At 35.5% G+C, this 21173-nt stretch overlaps 1 protein-coding gene across 3 annotated transcripts in view; it reads right to left on the bottom strand.

Annotated features, from left to right (window-relative positions):
• LOC124631595 overlaps positions 1–21173 on the bottom strand; it is a 194735-nt gene that overhangs the window by 20750 nt on the left and 152812 nt on the right. For all 3 annotated transcript variants that reach the window (XM_047166034.1, XM_047166035.1, XM_047166036.1), the window contains one exon: positions 89–182. In XM_047166034.1, the coding sequence (XP_047021990.1) occupies positions 89–182 (94 nt within the window). The remainder of the gene's footprint in view (positions 1–88; positions 183–21173) is intronic.

The raw sequence follows: 21173 nt of genomic DNA, 5'->3' as shown, positions 1-21173 counted from the left end.
AATAACTTCCATATGCCGTCGTTAATAACCCATTAAGCCCATAACAAAACCTAAATATTTCAATATACAATGCATTACTTCTACTTACTTTATTGTGAGTGCCAGCAGCACTATAATGAGCCCAACGAGGGCCATCGCGATCACGACGCCACATATCATGTAATTCGCATCATTCGGGGCATCTGTAACAAACAAAAACAAACCTTAATCTCAAACCACCAAATAACACCAAATTCAATTAACACTATTTCATAATAATAACCGTAATCATTACGTGTTAATAGTATGCAAAAAGGTGCTTTTTGCGAGTTGTTGCTCAATGGTGATCTAACTGAGACCTCTCTCTTGATGATGTGACGTCATAGATGATTAAAATCATAGAGATTCGTCAGTGATTTTAGTGATCGGTGAACTACTAAATGGGTTTAATCAATACAATTTTATTATTGTATCATGAGCTTGATTGACACAAACGAAACTTTTTGTATCCTCAACATAGAAGTTAAAAATACATACTATCAGGTAGGTAGGTATCTGGGTGTTTCTATAGAATCTTCTAGTAACCGTAAAGCTTTTTGTGAATTGGGGATAATTTGTTGAATAACGACACAAAACATGTCGACCAAATAGTTTTCTTCTAATATCAGTGACATAAATAGTTATTATGAGAGTATAATAACAGTCATGGCTAGTTGACTACAAGAAAAACATCATTAAGTTTACATTAGAACCGTATGTAATTTTCAAAAAAACTCCGACGACATGGTTCTAAAACCATAAAGTTATTCGTCACAAGGAACGCGCAGCCTTCAGAATAATACCAGGGATTTTAAATAATTATACCCATACACAGTAACGGAAAGACTCAGTTACTTTGGCCAACTTAGCAACAGAAAAAAAACAAATGTGCACGCGTCTCAAACGTGATTCAAAACCACACAAGATCGTTATGGCACTAAAAAAGATACCTATCAGGCTCTTAAATGCAGATCGGATAACGTTATGTCATTCACTAATAAGTGGAACCAGTTACACGCTAGTCGAGTGAATTGCTGTGCTATAAACGATTTTGCTCGAATGATCAGTGAAAAAACAAACTGCTAGAATGATCGTAGTAATCATAAGTACCTATGTTTTGACGCCTGGTATCGCTTTGGCTGAATTCATCACCAAATTAACCAGAATGACCAAAATTGCGAAAGCTGGATTAACCAAAACCCGCTTATGTACCCGGTTTTAAGTTAGAATGAAAAGCAACGCCAACGAGCTAAGAACTCAATGGTTTGGATTTAGGAATAACCCTTTTCACCTTTCCTTATTGAGTTTAGGCAGTATTCTAGAAGTATGCTTTGACATCTGAGACGAATGTTTCAAAATCAGCGTCCATTTGTTAGTAAAAGACACGAGTTATTATGTAAACGTTCTTTGGTGTAAGCTGGCATACAGTAAGACTCTTAAGTATGCGATAAACAGAATATCTCTTCGTAAATATTATGGCATTTCTTTGTCTTTATAATTTATGTTGCGGACAGATGTCCATATACCTAAATCATTTGTATTCTATTAAGCCTACATGACTACTCGACGAGTGTCTGGGTAGTTTGAGTATGATATCTACCTCTAAACGCAGCTAGTATAAGCTAGTAACTACATCGTACCGGTTAACGGGTGTGCGTACCACTTCGCCAATTGAACGGTGCCGCATCCTTAACACTTACCGTACCTATACAAATCGATATCGTGAGTTTTAATGCCAATTATTGAATTTATACGAGTAGGTATCGAATCGAAACCCGATTATATTATATTACTCGAATTATTTAAAATACATATTCATGAACCTACATTTTAACAAAATAGGTGTGGTAAGATAGTTTGAAAACTTTAAATAAAAAAAAAAAAACAATTAATGATCAAAAAAATGTAATGTTGGTTTTTTACCCAAATCTGGGTATCGAAATGAATTAATCGAATTCATGAATTTGGTCGCAGTCATTGTTACCTTGAGTTCACAGACAACAATAGGTACACTTATATGACTGTTTATTATTTTAAATTAGGTACCTAACAACGCAATGTCTCAATATGTTAATGACCGTTATTAAAACAATGTGGTTTAGTTAAAAGGTGCTTATTTTGGGTATTATTTTCAAGATTTTTCAGAATCAAGGGGTTTGCTCAAGTACGCACTCAATAAGTAGGTATCCTGCTTAGCTGTAATGTATAAATTAAAAAAAAACCTTACGACTTATTTTATGAAATGTAAATAAAAATGTAAGCCGACTGATACCTACTGGGTTTTTTGACGCAAACCCGTTAAAGGAAAACTGCGTTTCACAGTACCAGGAAAACGACTATTTTACGCGGGACTGTTATTACTTAAGCAACAATTGAAAGCGTTTGAAGATAAATGCAGAATTTACACCTAAATTAATTAGCCATTAATGGTTTGGAGAACCGATGAAAATATATGTTCTGTGAAGGCACATTCCTATGGGTTCATAAATTCATGTAGGTAAACAATTACAAATAAACGGGAATCATACTGTTAACATTATATAATGACGTAATCACCTAGCCAGTAACAGGTAAATGCCTCAAATAGATACAAAATACGCTACAAATCTACCCAGTTTCCTCCTCAGCTATTTACGTAGATCAACTGCAGGGCTAAACTATTCAGTTACTAATGGCTCTGTGTTTTACGTATCCATTACTTTATAAACAACGTTTGAAATACCGCTAATGCATCCATTAGAAGCCGTTAAAGTTCAACGGAAGACCAATCCAGGCTATTATACTTTTTCTTATGCATCTTACCTAATATGCATCGTAATAAATTGACAAAAGATATCAAGCAATCTAGTATAATTTAATGTACTACATACTTGATTGGTAAGTAGCATAATGTATCACTTCTCTAACTTGGGAATGTGGACCCGAATGGTGACCATGTTGGACCACTGTACACAGGAGCTATTAAGTTTGAATGTCAACAGCATACCTTGAATAGCAACTATCTGCATCGCCTTGAGTGGAGACTGCTAATACTGCGTATGAGTTCAATAGGATAGGCACTTGATTAATACTTCAACATACCATCTAAACTCTTTGCTGATCAACGTCTTAGTTATATAAAATAACAGCAACACCTTCCTTGAAAGAGTTTAAAACTGGCAACTAATATTTTCAGAATAAACCATAACAAACAGGTAAAACCAAGCCAGGGTTTTGCAAAGCCGCAAAACCGATGTAGCGGTTGATGAGACTCGCATTCATATAATAGAAATGTATAAAAAGAGCAGCTACTCAGAATTTCCATTGCGGTCAATTAATACCGAATGTCGGACTGTAGCTACCCAAGTGACGCAATTTCATCTTCATATAAAACATTTTCCTTGTTAATATAAAACATAACTAACATCATTGCGACACCAATACCAACCAAGGTTGAATCAGGAATCAGCGTTTCTGATAACGGTATAGTCTTGTGAAACTCGAAATACGGTGTCAAGAGTGACATTGTGCTGCAAGACTCAGAAAGACACCGTGTCGGGGCTAAAGAAACTCCAGTCAATTACTTATGTGGCCCTGCAGTTGGAAAGCGATATGATGTTTTGCGGAATGTTGACTGTGCGAAACGGAAACATCGGAGATAATACCTTGTGTAAGTTCTCCGAATGAATTCATCTGCCCGTCAGTTTGTTGCTATATCTGATCGATGGTACCAACTAACCATTGGAACCATAACAATACGAGAACAATTAATTGTTGCATTAATGTAGTTATCTATTTATATAATCAATTGGCACCATCCCTTCTTTGGCCCCTTCGTCAGACGTTTTCATTAACGTAATAGGAAGAAACGGTACCTATTTCTTCATTTCTTTCTTTCTATTTTATGATTTCAATAATCAAGTTAACGATCATACTTAAAGTACCTATCTAATTATGATATTCAAGTTATTCACATTTTCAAGTACTAGTAAGTATATTACTTGGAAATGTAGTCCCAACTTGCAAGTGCATGGCACTTATTTATAATTGATGGTGATTCACCTAATTTGAAGATTTATCGCTACCATCGAAACAAGACAAAGTTTTACTTATTAAGGGGGATTTCCTAAGTTTTCAGAACTACATTGTATTACTTTATATTTTTTGTTGTTTTGTGTGAAAAACTTCATTACCATTTATTTTACATCCGTTTCGATGCTTATGTAGCTTCTTACCACCCCGACACAATTTTTCTCCACAAACAAAATACACAGTGCACATTAAATTCCAGCCAATCAATTAAAAAGCCAATTACTATAGCTACCAAAAAAAAGTAAAGCGTCAGCATTTTTGCTTCGGAGTCGTTAACCCTTGGATGTCTCACAGCTGACGTTTCTGTCCATAGTATGCGAAGGTTTAATGTTCCACATGTAGACCTAACGATGGAATCAGGTGTAACAAGTGCATCGCACTCGTCGGGTTAATGCACTCTCAACTGGTATTCTCCTATAGCGTTTCGGGTATCCTGGGAGGTATTTGTGGTGTATAATGGCATTGTTTTATGTACTTGCGTAATGGATTTTTGTATTAGGATATGCTTGGAGCTTAGATACTGTATGAACGTTGAAAGTTCCTCAAATCAACCTTTCCTTTATAAAATTTTCTTGCATCTACGCGTCGCTAATTCTTACTAGTCATTCTGTTAAAGTTCACAATATGAAAGCGTGTAAAAACTAGAATAATAGTGGAAAAAATGGCGCAGAAAATGTTCTCACGTTTTTACTCATTGAATACAAACATGCTCCATTTACACTAATAGGCTGTCATTAATTAACTATTTATAGACTAGAGAAACGTCACCGAGCTCCGATTTTATAAGGATTCTGTTTAGTAAAAGCCTTTAGATCGACGAAACCCTAAAACTGACGTAATATATATGGCGACGTTGACGTTGACGCAATCTGTTCCTGGATGATAAATAGATTACCACAGGTAAGACTTCGCTGGCCAACATACTTTCAATCTTAAACACAATAGGACATTTCATAAGGCAATCAATAGTAATTGGTTTGCAGCAACCATTTTCAAAGTGTCCAGCTACGTTGCTATTTTTTTTCAAAAAACTTATAAGGTACGAGTTTTGCTGCATAAAGCTAAAAATAATTGACTACAACTACTTAGTACAAAAACATTTCCTGGTTTGTGATTTTATTTCATTCATATTGTGTCTTATAGCTATAGTAACTATGTATTACATGAATGTTGGCCTGAGTCTAAAAATGAAGATATTTTTTCTTACTTTTCGTTTCACCTCTATATAAGGTCATAACTTTTCTAACATTGCGTCGAAGGCCTCCAATTTCTAGCACCCTCCATTACTACCTGATCATGGCCCGTCTGTCCTTGTACTGCCCTTGTCGAAACGCTATCGATAAAAATCGATTCCTCAACAATCAGTTCTAAACTATACCAATTACTCCCTAAATACGCCACTGTCCTCGTAAAGTACTCTGTAGCCTCCGAACATGCAAACCCATCATTTTTAACGCGACACGTGTAACCTTGTTCCTCATACGGAATAATCGATATTATGCTAAGAACGCTTATGAGGCATAACTGCAGTTTTGCACTTACAACACTTTTATTGCACTTGAAGTCTTATATTTCGCACAGCAACCTGTTGTTGGATATAGAAATCCGATCCCCTCTCAATTGCCTGGCAACAGAGTTCATTGTGTGTCGGAAAGTTCTTTGCTAAGTACAACTGTCCTACAGCATTCACGTATTTTGTTAAAGGGCATATAAACCTCATTATCCTTCTTGAGAAATCGGTGGATTTATCATTGGAAAATGACCAAAAAAGACCAAACATGTTTAAAAGGTCCTGTAAAATCTTTAAACAATATAAAGTGACCTGTAATTTCTGTTCTTGAAGCTACCTAAAGGTCGACAGGCGATGTCAGTACGCCAATAAATGAATAAAATATCGATGTCCTTTAAAAGTCACGACGGAAGACCTTGTCACTGTAAGAGGGAAGGGAAACCACGGATAACCATGGATTTATATACTTCCATACGGGTATTCATGATTTAATAGTTTTTTTTATTAATCCTATAGCTAGACTGCGTAGTTGCTTATTCAGATTGCGGAAATTGTTAATGATAACGCTTTACTATAACTTACCAAGTTGATTGAGAAAATATACAATCGAGTGGTTTTAATGCTCCTTGCGTCTGCGCATGTGGCTTCGTGCACTTCCACGTGCATGAAAATGTCGTGACCACTTGGTTTAATACTTATAGTAATGCCACACGGAATTGAATGTTTCTTTCAGTTGAATATTATAAAAACATCAAAACAGATAGTTCAAAACATTGTTACGGCCACTACATCTACTTTGTGTAACACAACATCGTAGTATGTATTGGGAAACAATCCAGAGTAATGTTACCAAACAATGGCAATTGTTAGAAGAATCAACTATATAAACCACGTGACTTTGTGCTCCATAAAATTTATTATACAATGATTTGAAGATCACGACCATTAGATGTGGCTAGAAGAAACTTAAAACACACGTGATTTTTTTACGGCACGTTTGTTAAACACAAAGAAAATCACCGTAACACCACGTACGACTAACAATGTACAGAAATCTTTTCAAAATATTGCGTCAGTGCTGACGAACTCCTTAATATATGACCTATCGCGAAGAGATAGAACATATTGCGATCACTCATAACCGACTATGTGACATTTTTACGATAAACCATTGGTGTTGATACAACACAAACAAATTAATCTGTGACGTTTTTGAAATATTCTTAGTTGTAATGTTTTGGTTTGAGTAAGTCGCCGTTATTTTTTCACGCTGGTTTATCATGGCAACCTCAATAAAACAAAGAAATATTTGTGTTGCAATGCAGGCTACACAACTAGCACGTATGTACATTGTTTTTTCTGTATCCAGCCATAAAAGTAAGAAGATACATTCACATGATCCTGTGGTATGAGAATGTGTGATGTGATGGTCAACTCAACATACGTCTTGTGTTATATTAAAATGATCAGGAAATGTAGTTATGAAGCGAATCAATATATTCTTACTGTAAAAGTCAATGCTTAGAGTGTCGAGATATCTAAAAAACCGTGAAGAACACTTAGCGTGTAATGGGTCAAACTTTTACGAAACAGTGAAATCAGTCGCGCTTAGAAAGGAGAGATTATACTAGACTGAGATCCATTCGAGCGAAACTAAACTGGTCATTAATTTGTCTGGTGATCGTTAGCATGACCACTGAATTTGTGTCGAATAAAGAAAAAAGTTCCTATATGTTCGCACATCGTGATCAGTCTAAGTCACCCTGTGACTAAATAAATGACTATTTAGGGTTAAGAGTAATGATACTATGTATATCTAAACAGTGGTTTTTACTGGTCCACACTTATGATTTGCCATCAGCCAGGTAATCTCAAAGTCACAAGTCAATGTGTCATTGATTTTCCGATTTCGAATGAATCTAAGTAATAAATAATAATAACCAGAAGTAATACCACAATGTCCAACATTGGAAACAAAGCAAAGTGCCGAGAGCAGCTTCCTATATTATCAAGAACATACTCCATTCAAAGTAATTGTCACAATTATGATAAGTTTTGTCAGACCAAATCAATAACAGTAAGTTGTGATAATTTCGTCCGGTTCGGTAACTACAGTTGAGCAATACGCTCGAGACCAACTTTCACTGGTAAAGACCAAAGATATTATGGTCGTGTTCTGCGGAAATGCGATCCAGTTATAGAGAAAGCCAGCTCCAGGAACCAGTGTCTTGGTTTTGCTGATCAGTTAAAAATATCTTGAAATTGTCCCCAATCTTAGGTAACATTTCTACGCTACGATTTATAGCGTCTAGTAACATTTGATGTAACTGGCCGGTTTGGATTGTAAGCTCTTTAAACATTCATTTTCTAAACCTTTTCATCAGTGTGTGCTCACAAAGTTCAGGGCTTTGATCGAGTTACTTAAGGTCGAATAAGTCGTGTACCCTGTACAATAACATGAACCGTCCGATTTAAAATTTGATGGAGGTCATAAAGGACTTGGCTTCAATATTTTTTTGTGACTAGAACATAAAATTCCAATATGGTTTTACGACAAACCCGACACCATAACCATCCAAGCGTGAAGTGTGGAAGTAAAAAATGCTGTGAGAACGTCGACGATGCAATATCCATTTCGAGATTCCAGTTCTTCTATTTAGGTTCACGTCTAAAGGAGGAACATAATAAAAACAAGCGACGACGTTGCATCCACGGCGGAGAATGTGGGCCCTTTTTGCTTAAAATAGAATGACTCCTTAGTCATGTATCTTTGTCATCGCCTATTGGAGAGTGAGTAACTTAGTGATTGGTTTATTTTGGAAGGGACACTCAAGTTATTTATTAGAAAACATCTTAGGAAAAATATCTTTCATTTATTTTTTGTTTGCTTGCAATTATCAAGATTATAGGTAATTGGTCCTCGAACCATACATATAAGTTCGTTAACCAAAGTCTTCGTTGCTACTAAAGTCTTGAATGGTTATGGTATGACGATGCGATATGAATGACCGTACACCAGCTTATGGAAATATATCTAAGACTTCAGACTGCGCCGGAGACGTTGTTGAATCACCAAGTAGCCGGACTTGACTAACTCCATCTATTAATAAAACGTACTGTATCATGATCCTCAATACACTGATTCATCACTAAAACACTGATTTTCGAATATTATTATTATATCGAAAACCATTTTTCATACTTTTCCATCACACTTAATATTAGTCTTTATAAACAAAAATCATGCAGTGAAGCAGCTTAGTACACGAGCCACCCACGTGGGTCAAATGTGAATAGTGGTAAGAAAAATAAGTTTTAAGTAAAGTAAAATGCTCCCAAACGTGCCTAACACATTACTTAGGTAAAATTATTTGTAAACATATTTATTGAATAATGATTTAGACCATACATTTTATTATTCCCTATTTACTCGCACCTATCGTTCAAATATTTTCCTTTATTTGACTGAAAATCAGCAACAATGTTAAAATTTTGCAGGTAAACATAAACACGCTTTTAAAATTAACAAGCATCATATAACCACTGGATATACAATCGCAAATTCTCAATTAACAAAATATTAAGCACAGCTTAAGTGTTAGGTACTTAAACCGTATTTACAAAGCTAGAAAATTCTCAAATAAAACTTTTTTATTTGAGAATTTTCCCAGGTTACTGCTCCTTTGTGACGTAAAACTATGATACCTATATAAAACCTTCCATTGCAGGTAAATCCTTCGTACTCACTATTTTTCCTACTACTAATTGCATTTACATATTAATAAATTATTTACTAGGTAGCCTATAGCAATTTAAATAACTGCATTTCGAAGAACTACTATCTATTTCAGAAACATATTGAAAAAGATTAGCAGTAGAAAATGATAACGGAAAATCGAGAGCTCTTTTCAAAAGTGCTGACATTGATATTTACTGCGTACAAGGATAAATGTATTATTGTATATTGAATACATTGTACTTATCTACCAATCAATATTATGGTATTTACGAGGAAAATAAATAAATAGCTGTATTATGAAATAGTACGTTGATTAAGTGGAGGTATCATAATGCCGTAGTAAACAATTCAATGGCATATGATTTCCAATAAAATGTGATTTTAGTCATAAAATTAGAAGACCATGAATTCACATAAGTATTTTTGATAGTTCTAGTATATACGCAAATCTAATATAAGTCACGTGAATATGACTATAATACAGTCACGCGACCGATGTCTGACTGCTTGAAACACAGTGAGTACGTACTCTCGTGTTCATCGCTCACCAAGTCATGTTTTCCTGGTACCAAAGTGCTACAAGGATTACGCTGAATACAAAGTAGTGGCTCTCGAAGCACAATTTTGCCAATTACACATGTTAATAAATGACTAATAAAATATGTATAAACATTATGCTCTGATTCACCCGTACGACCGGCAGTTCTGTTTACTAACGATTCCGATTGATCTATTACATAGTGGGTATCATTGCATAACGTTGTCTTGGAACTAGGTGAATAATCAACGTGTTAACATGTTTTCTCGAAACTAAAATGTTTTACGAACTAGCGGTTGAATACTAAATTTGAAGAAATATACGGATTTTTAATAGACGCAGTGTAGCGTGAACGCAAATGAAATTACAATCAATCATTTTACGGCTAATTAGTCGCAGTGTGACATAACATCACGTGCCCATCAAAGGTGACCGCGATAGAAACTATCGTAAATTCTCATAACCAAAACGAAACTTCATACCGTAACAAAGCTTTCACCTCGCCTTATAATTTATGAGAAACGAGTATAAAAATACTTACGTCCATACTTGTCACACACAAAATATAGATATAAGAACTAATGTCTTGTTTGCGTGACAACATCCATTGAAGTTCAGTAATTTTTGTATGTATGATGATGAATGTAATAAAGATATGTTACTAACTAAAGGTCGAGGTCAAAAGTTGAATGTCACTGTAACATTCAATCAGCAATTATTGTCTAGTTACATATTGTTTACGTTTCCTCTGACACTCACGAGAAAGCAAATTATACACTTGAGATAGTCGTAATGCTGACGAAAACCGTCTTTATGAGTGCGGAATAAAGTTGAATTTCATTTGTCACATGTGAAGGTAAACGTATTGGGTGTCAAAGAGTTTTAAATAATGAAAGTACTGGGTATCAAATGAGGCGAAAGTGAGTAGTCAGAAGTAGGTTAAGGCACTTACTTATTCAGGTTATGCAGAACCCACATAAGCCAGATTGCGTAAATATGACTCTTAACTGGAAAACATTAACTTGGTTTCTTTAATCCATCATCAGTCTAAGTATCGTCTAAAGCCTTAAGACCCCTCGAGACATCCTTGGGTATCTATTTCAAATATAACAATATACAAAATACTGAACCAGACAAATCACTTCGGATACAAAATGGTAAGTAAAATTCAAAATTCACATTCGATTTTACCTCTCTTTATACCTACGTGGGTGCACACAGTATAACCATTTTGACTAAGTAATGTGAGTTGCAAGTCATAATGTGAATGAAAGTTCAAGGGGATATTTAGAGAGGTGTTTGATATTGTATGAACACGAGCTTACTTCGTGCACACCTAGATTGATCAGTGATCACGCTTTTGAAACCAAAAAAATATTGTTTAGATTGTCTGGTTAACATTGACATTTAATTTTTCAGCTATACATCCACAATTATTTCTAAATTCATGGGCGGAAAATAAACTTTTCCGGGAATATTTTATAAATACATCTAGGTATTAAATGTACCAATAAATCCGCTAACATGATAACATTGTTGTACTATACATACCTACACATTTTTACAACCATTTGCAACTAATGAAGGAAACGGTCGAATCAATACAGTAGTTGTGTAGTTAATTGAGCAATCGTGTATATAGGTACTCATCTGCAACATTATTAAGTGAAACATGCAAGATGCAATCGCTGTTTATATTGAGAAATAATTATTACCTTCGCGCGTGTTCGTTAATTACAAAAGAAATAAAATAATAAGTTATCTACAGAGTTTATACGTGACTGGCTGAAAATCGAAAAGTCAGTAACATTAGATAAACATAGTTGCCCATATCTGTAAGAACAGAGTACATTAGATTTATCCAGTTCTTCCAAGATTTTTATCAATCACCTTGAGGGTTAAAAGTTACGAGCGCTCGTAATGATAATCCACGAGCGAAACTGTGTGATTCCGTATATTCGGAATAGTTCCCTCAGACCGTTAGTAAACATGGAATAACGGCTAGGTCTATTAAACATTCCTTTCCTTGTTCTAAACATACGTTTTATTCCGATAACTAGTTTCTATGCGCAACACTAGCGCATGTCGATGCCTCCATCAATCATAATGGGATATTGACCCAGGCATCAACTAAGGAAAGTTTGACGGTACTTTCAATATCATTCGATCAATATTCATTAAGTGTCAATGCTTTAAGTTCATGAGCCAACCAGTTAGTAACAACTTACTGCTGGTCGATAGTAAAAAAAAGTGCTCAAAATAAAATTTCTAAGTTACAGAACCAGTTTTTGTATCCACTTTTCTCTTATGTGTAAAGTGATTTACTTTCTATCAGAGCTTTTTTCTAAACTGTTTTTTTGTTCAGGTACAATTTAAGTTGCGCAATTGTTGCGGCACTCTTAAGCAATTAGCGTTGCGTAACAAATAACACAAGGCAATGGAGGAATTACATAGTCACGAAATTGTTACACAATTTCATTTTCCTTACATTTTTTTACATTGAAAATATTAAGTTTTGTTTAAAAATAATGAACTTAAAGTTACTGTTATATTATTTTAATTGAATTGGCATGATTTTATGTCGTGATCAAAGTTTACAACTTTTCCTGTACTTTGTCATAACTGATAATCAAAAGTCATCTGTAACATGATCGCAGTAAAGTCCATATTTCAGTATCTCCTTTGTTTCATTGTATATAGCTTCCGCCTGCAAGCAACTGTGATGTGCAAGATGTTCTCAAGAAATGAGGTCACTGAATTTTTTCAAGAAACATCTGTTAAAAGAATACTTAAACACTTTTAGAGAGCTGCGTACAGCGGGCCTCAAAAAGTAGAAATTTTATCCAACTTAGATAAGATCTGAAATGTAGTACGTTCTCACGAGTTGATGCCTTAAAAAAATATATGAAAAGTGAAATAATAAATCAGCCAGTATTGTATGGCGATTCAGATCTAGTAGATCACACCTCTTTACTAAGTAACGCAAATTAATTTTAAAGTAATCCGTCAATGTAAACATGATAGCACAGTTAAACAGAATGATTCACCTGAGACGACCCAGTTAACCACATGGGGTAATGAGTTGTGCTACTAAAAATATACGCTGATTTTCAGAAAAAACGTATCAAATTATGCTTGTGTTAACTTTCAGTATTTTTCTGTGAATCATTGCAGGCTTTGCGTGATTCAGGGGCTAGGAGTCATGGTAGTACCATGATTCTTTGGTGTTAAAAATATAGTAGTTACTGACTATATTTTAAATTAAATATCACATTTTTTTCCATCAAACGTATTCTCGGTCCGTTTGTAACCCTAACAAACGTTCATTTATGAGGTAGTCGGACTAAGCTTCCTTACAATCTGCTGAATGTTGCTTACAATTTGCTGATGTTTGTTATATTTTGCACGCTAAGTCTTACACACAGTCAACAGTGACCACAGTATGAATGAACCTTTATGGAGTTCAACTTAATAAAAAACATTCAATCCTTTACAACTCCGGGAGTGATCGTAACATAACGTTCATTGGTTCTTGTATCGCCACTTACAATATATATGAGGTTAATTTCTGTACGTCGATCGTCATTTAAGCATTTCTAAAGTTTCAAATTCCCTTCCTACATGGAATTTTGAGCTCATAAACAACTGTATTTTTTTATCGCTGGATTTTATTTCTTTCATTAATTTTATATAATTCTTAATGCATGCGCAGACGGCGTATGATTACAATTGTTCTTAACGATGTCACGTTGCAATTAAAGTTTTTTGTTCTTTACAATCAGCGCGTGACTTATTCCTACAATTCTGTCTATTCTTACGTCTTTTAAAATCCTTTCGTTTTTATGGTAATAGGAAATGAAAATAAGTATCAACATCATCCTTTGGTCATCATCATCCTCCGAGCCTTTTCCCAATCATGTTGGGGTCGGCTTCCAGTCTAACCGGATTCAGCTGAGTACCAGTGCTTTACAAGAAGCGACTGCCTATCTGACCTCCTCAACCCAGCTACCCGGGCAACCTGATACCCCTTGGTTAGACTGGTGTCAGACTTACTGGCTTCTGACTACCCGTAACGACTACCAAGGATGTTCAATGACAGCCGGGACCTACAGTTTAACGTGCCATCCGAAACACAGTCAATGGTGTCTAAGATCATCCTTTGGTAGTGTTGCAAAATGAATGATGCATAAAGACCATGCAGAGTCGACGTGACCAATTATCATCACTTTATTACACATAATATTTCCTAAAATATACTTGTAGATTGATACAACTACGTTTTGACTGTTGTTTGTTGTATCAAGTACTTGTACGTACGTAACTTATCTCCCTCTTTTTAGCACTCTCTCTTTCGACATATCGATATTTGAATTCGAGGGGGACATTATTGGGTCAATGCTCTAAAATATTTATACCAGTTCCACGTAATAGTCTCGTGTATTACGTACTAACCTCGTCTTATGAGAGCATATTTTTATATACAGAATGATTTCAACTCATCACTCTTCATCAGAAGATAAACTAGATTGTACCCATCAAGATAAGTGTTCGGCACAAATTGAGAAATATTAAGTCATTCTTTAAACAGTCGATGTTAGGAAAACTTTCAGGGTACCCTATAAAACAATGGACTGGAATGGAATTCTATGGACTGTTTTTTGTATGCTGTGAATCAGAGGACTTTTTTTACCTTTAAATTCTAGTGACTATGTCATTTCGTTAGTGTTCACTGAACTATGAGCAAATTTTGTAGAAAACTGTCATAAAAATTATTAGAAAATGGTAGTGACGAAAATTATCCTTCATTTTGTTTGCATTTCAGTTCGATGCCATGAGATAGTGAACCACTTTTACTTCTGCGTAATGGCATATCAATCTTCTCACTATCGGACGGAAGTTGACAAAACTACAAACTAGATTAGACGGGACGTCAGTACATAATAATGTATTGTACATATATGTAACAGATTCCTCTTAGTGACGTGGTTCAATGTCTGACATAATGTCTTAACGTTTTATTTCCTCACGTGCTCTTTTTTTGTAATTTTTAAGACCAAAACGTCCCACACAAGTATGAGTTTACCGACCTTGAGCTGAAGAATTTTGAGTATTATTTTTGAGCGACAAACATTTTAATTGGGGGTTTTTAAATCCACTAATGGAGATATTATAATGAAGACCCCTATATAAACCCTGTTTTTAAGGCTAAATAGCTTAATTTACTCAATATCCACTTCAAAATATAGGTCTCGCGTCACTGGTCTCATGATTCGGAAGCATACGTATTTTCCTAAACGCCCACATGACATATGTTTTGGTGATCCATTTTTTTGTCTGCAAATGTAGATTACAGGGTTACGAGAACAGTCATTGCAGATAGGGTTCAATATGAAAACGTGGGGACATTGCCACTACATAAATTAATCCGTGTCGAAATATCCAAAGTTCGTTGTGTCTATTAATTATGAATGCTCTTTTTATACGGCGTTAAGGGCCGAATTAAACCTACTTGATGGATGTCAAGTTCAGCCAAGTATTGGGGCCAGACGGTTTTGCAATCACGCGAGTTAGTCATGCCGGCTGTTTTGAAAGGCCGCGTCGAGGTGCTCCCACACAAACCAATTTCTGTATTCTGCAAACTGTTTTTTTGGTATTTTTTTGCGGAAACAATGCAGTTGGAAATCTTGAATATATTTATTTAGTATATGCATATATTTTTCGTGTTTTCGCTCTTAAATATCTTAGATCGACAGCCAATTCGCTAACTCACCGTTGAAAGGTGTGTTCTTGCACTTTGAAGCACTACAGATAAAAGACCAATAATAACAAAAATAAACCTTTGGAAATATGATAAAGGCAACAAATAAATCAGTCTATAATAATGAGAAAGACAATGCCCAAGTACATAAGTCAAATGGATCACGAACAAATCACATGACTAAATAGCCTAGCCTTTGTGATGTAAAAACTTGAGTATATAGCTTGTTCAACCTCTAAGCCCGCCTAATGAATGTCGGTGACATTTATAAATATTTTAAGTCTGTTCTTGAACTGTCTAAAGTTTCTAAATATACCTTAAACTAAAACCAGATACAGTTGACAATAACAAACGAACAACGAACAATCTATTTGGTTAACTTCCTGATTGCCAAAAATATATTTGTGCATAATCTAAATATACATTCTATATAAATAATAGTTTTCCGTGTTGATCAATAAATCATTAATTTGAATATAACAGATTGTCATCTCATGCAAATGGAAATACGAAACTAGTTCATATTCGTGGGCGTTTACTTAATAAATACATTTCAAACTTGCTGTTTGGTTTTATGATACGAGACTTTTGTATATCTGTGAGGAAGTTACGTTCAGCCGTTAAAATACCAAGTTTGATGACTGAATATTAAAATAACTCAGTCTAACCATCAGTTCTTGCTTATTAGCAATTCTAAATCCATCATTATAAGTGCTACATAGAGCGGGAAGGCACAGCTGTGAAATAGCTAGGCTAACTGTGCCAAGGCGAAAACTCACTGTCGCCTACTCGGTACTGACTTATATGCATATAATTAGGTACAACCATTTTACAAGGAAACTGATACTTTTGTGGAATTGTATGTACTTCATTCAAGTACTACCGATAGGCGTTTGTTTGATAATTTTGTAATAGACTTGCTTCTACTCGGGACTTCCTCTGGTCCTCAAATTGGATCGAATTCAGAATAGTATATATATTTAGTGTATTGTTATTTTTGTTTAGGTATTCATATTTTTGTTGTGCACTTTTTTGATCTACCTGCTATATCGAATCTCTCTATGGCTTTAAGGTTGGCTGTAAGAGAACCCAATTCTGGGTTAAGCTCGCCGTTGTACATAAACTGTCTTGATTCCAGCCCCGGATCTTCAATTTTTTTTAGGCGGGGCAAAATCTGCAAAATGCCGCCCCGCCTACCTACTTATGTTTATTTTCACCTTTATCATCCATATAATTTTAGCTATCAATATGTAGGCAGGCAGGGCCGTCTCTAGCTCATGTAGCGCCTGGTTGCAATCATCACCCAAGCGCCATCTATGTATTGAAGTACTTAGAGTAGTTACAAGGAATATAAATAAGAACGTTCGAATGAAGTGCACTATTTGGTAGGTAAAGGACTTCAAAAAATTTGTCCAATTCATTGTAGGCTCAAACTGTTGGCGGTCTAAGTTATGAAAGTCGAGACAGAACGATGTAATTGTAAAAAGCAGCGCGAGCGAAGCGAGCGCGCAAATTTTTTAATTTGGGACACAAAAAGTTAATTAGTTTAAAAAAGCGCTGTAACAAGCAGCAAGCAAACTTTTTTGTTTTTGAGGACTCCATAAATATATATTTTTTACTACATTTGACCAGTAGCGGCGTAGCATCGGGTGGCACCCGGGGCGGACTACTTATCGAGCATCCCCCACCTCCCCAAAAAAAACGACAGAATTAATCACGTAGTAAAAAAAAACCTACAGTGAGCCCCAGAAATGTTCGAGATGTAGGACACAAAAGATCCCAATTTAAAAAAAAAACGGTAAATGAATCCGCGAACATAGCGAGTGCGAAATTGTTGAGTTTGTTTACACAAAAGTACCCAAAGAAGTTTGAAAAAAAGCACTGTACAGTGAAGAAGCCGCGAGCGTAGCGAGCGCGAAATTTTTGAGTTTTGGAACACAAAAGTACTCAAACAAGTTTGAAAAAAAAAACACCGGAAAGTGAGGCAGCTGCGCAAAATTGTTTGGATGTGGGATACCAAAGTCCTCCACCTCCGCTTACAAATAGCGCCTAAACAACTTAAAAATAACCACTGTAAAGTGAATTTTTTTAATTGTTACTTTTGAGGACTGTAATTTAACTCTGAATTAAGCACAAATAAAAAGAAACCGTGACTGAAGCGAGCGTCAGTTGTTTTTGCTACTTCGGTGCTTTAAATTTTTATTAGATTGAGTACTCAAAAAGCAAGGGCAGAACAAAATAGAAATTAAGAAGGAACCGCGAGCGAAGCGAGCGGATTTTTTTTTTCTAACTTTGAGGAATTAATTTAAGTAATCAGATAAAGCAAACATATAAGAGAGGGGTGACAGTCAGACTGAGAGGGGTGACCGCCTCGATGTCTCGCGCATGCTCTGTCGTAGTTTTGTTTAAAATTTGAATATAAATAAAATGAAACAGTAAATGGTAGTGAACCTAGGCTTCGCAGATAAGAATGTGACTTGTCCCTTCTGCCCGCGCCATCCTGGTCATGCAGATATGTGTCGACCAAGATGGCACCCCCCGAGATGTGGTACCCGGGGCGGACCGCCCCCTCCGCCCCCCCGCTTACGCCGCTACTGCATTTGACTTAAAAAAGTTAAGGCAGTGTGGACTTGACTTATGAAGTCATTGGGGCAATGCATGTATAATATTGCGCGAGCGAAGCGAAATTTTTTGAGCCCGCGACACAAAAGTACCTGATAAAGGACATTGTAAAGCAACAAGTAGCCGCGAGCGTAGCGAGCGCGAATTTTTTTAAATTATTTGTTTGAAGACTCACAAATTAAACTGGGAATTATGTACAAATAAAAAGAAAACGTGATTAGAGACTGAATCAATGACCGACGACCGAGTCAATAAAAATAATAAACAATCAGAAAAACAGCCGCGTTGTCATTTAGCCGCGAGCGTAGCGAGCAAGAATTTTTTCACTTAGTTGGAGGATGTTAAAAGTAAAAAATAATCAAAATGATCAATCAAACAAAGCGAAGGCGACTTTTTTAGAAACTTTGCTTGTCAGTATCGAAATGTAATTTCATCGAAATTTCCTGGTGGTGGGGCGTCCTGTGGCGCCCCTGAGACCGAGCAAGGCGCCCGGGTCATGCGCACACCCTGCACCATAGGTTAAGATGGCGCTGTAGGTACCTAACCATTACAGTAATCTGTGATGTAGGATTTAAAATAAAAATAAATATATGCGATAAGCGTTCCTGGCTCATAGATGATCGCAAATAATTTTTAATCAGTTTTAGTTTGCTAAAACTTCGCCTCGTGAATAATAAATGTTCGTGCAGTGGTGCAGGGTATCGCTCAAGTTGATATGGCCATGAAATTGCTGTACTTATGCTATTATTTATTCCGTGGTCAAAGTTAAATAAATGATGAGTTATCCATCAATCTACTCATCTGAACCTAGAACACGTTATCCATTGGTCTGTGAAGTGTGAATTTGGCAGCCGCCTGATTTTGCCGCCCCCTGAATTTGCCGCCCGGGGCACAGGCCCCGGCTTGCCCCCCCCTAGATCCGGGGCTGCTTGATTCTTTGTAAATATTTATGTTAAGTGTGCAATAAAGAATAATAATAATAGGAAAGAATGATTTTAATTTTAAAAACAATTTGAGTAGGTATGTGTTTTAATATAGAATAAAGTTTTAAGTAATTAACTACGACATAAAATTCATACGTGTCGACAAAAAGCCACAATAGGTTAACGAACAGACCAAAACAATTAATTTGTTCTTCATTTTATTAAATTTAATTAATCCCCTCGAATTCAGCGAAACAACAATACTAGATAATGATGTCCCAAATGTATTTTCCTGCGCAATTCATCTGAATTTTGAGCTGTAATTTTGTGGAATGAGTCGGATAATACGAGTAGGTACTTCATGACGTCAGTACTATGCAACATATTAAAAACGTTTTGCGTCGTATTTTTTATGATGAGCAAAACGCGTCAATGGGATCCCAGACCTAACGGAACTGATTGCAGCTCACCATTTGTTATTGTAAATTTCGACGATAGTATCTGCGTAATACTATCACGATTCGATAAAAAAACATACAGGTTTGTTTTGTTTTGATTTTGATTCAAAGAATCAGGGGGTTTTCGAAAACAAGGAAAAACACAGATACCTATCATCTTTTAGGCATAAAAAGTAATGTCTTAAAAAAAAATGACTCAGAGTTTCAATAACACTTAATATCCAAAATTATGCATAGAGATAAAAACTTAATTACATAAAGCCATTTTATATAGGTTTAATGAACTGGTATTATAACAAACTCGATATAGGTAGCTGAATCATAGAACATCTCAAGATTATCGGATGATTCAGAAATTATACAATACAATAGGTAGCTTATCACCGGCCACTGAATGCAATAAGATAACTCAAAATGCAATAATACATTTACAGCCGCGTGACATGATGAGTTCATATTCTATTATTTAATACAAAACCTTATCTCGATGAAATTATCCTTAAACACTTTCTAGTCTCGAGGGCTTAAGTCTGAATTGATAACATTCAGACTTAAGATTCAGACTTACTGATGTAGGTACTATTTCCAGAAATATCCACTTGATCTATTATCGTGTGTCTATTTATAACATTATTTCGCTTAATTATTTGCGATTACTCTATCAATTATAGATAGGGAGTAAGATTGTTATAAGGAAAATGGGCGAATATTTGTAAACAATTTTGAAGCTCATCAAAACTTTAAAATGCGTTAGTTCTTTATGGAGACTAGCATAATATACTTTTCTTAGGTCATCTTCATCACATTTATCAATGTTCTATTTGTATTGTAGCATATTTTGGTTACGGATAAATTAGAATGCCTAGACTTTGATTATATAAATGTGCCTAGAATGGTTCTAGTAAATTAGTGCCTTTACAGCTGGGAAGATTGCGCATTCACGTGGGAAACCGCACGTTTTTTCTCCAAAATATACCAGTTTTTGCCGAAAAAGATCTGTTTTTTATTTATTTTGATGTCTTAATAGCAAATCTATTTGTACGTGTAATGTTAACACATAAATTGAAGGATTTCTCAGTGGTCTGTCGATGAGTGAGTTACTTGCGTTTCTATCAAGGTGAGATACGGGTTTTCTCATTTTTTGTTTACTTTACTAGTGTTCCTAGTTTGTATTTTATCAAAAGACGTAATTCTCGTTTGTTTTGGATGTTGTTTTGATTTTGTTTGAGCCAGAACCAGCACATTTGTGCCCCTATTTTTTCTACAAGGATTCTGGGACAATGTAGGTAAGATTAAGCTTGTGTTTGGAATATGCTGTTGTCGTATTGATATATTCGTGAAATGATCCGCATAACAGTTATTCTGCTATCTATTCCTTACGATTCTTCTAGAATAAGTTATTTAAAGAGACACAGGTACGAGGAATATAATAGTGAGTGTGGGAAAATTAAACAAACAGACCAATACACCACCGTGTTTATTGTTCATAATGTAAACCAGATTTTAATTGGGAAGTTTACTCTAAGGAGATGAATG

The sequence above is a fragment of the Helicoverpa zea genome, chromosome 7 (assembly GCF_022581195.2).
Source record: "Helicoverpa zea isolate HzStark_Cry1AcR chromosome 7, ilHelZeax1.1, whole genome shotgun sequence".
Lineage (NCBI taxonomy): Eukaryota > Metazoa > Arthropoda > Insecta > Lepidoptera > Noctuidae > Helicoverpa > Helicoverpa zea.
This window is presented reverse-complemented; position numbering and strand designations above follow the sequence as displayed.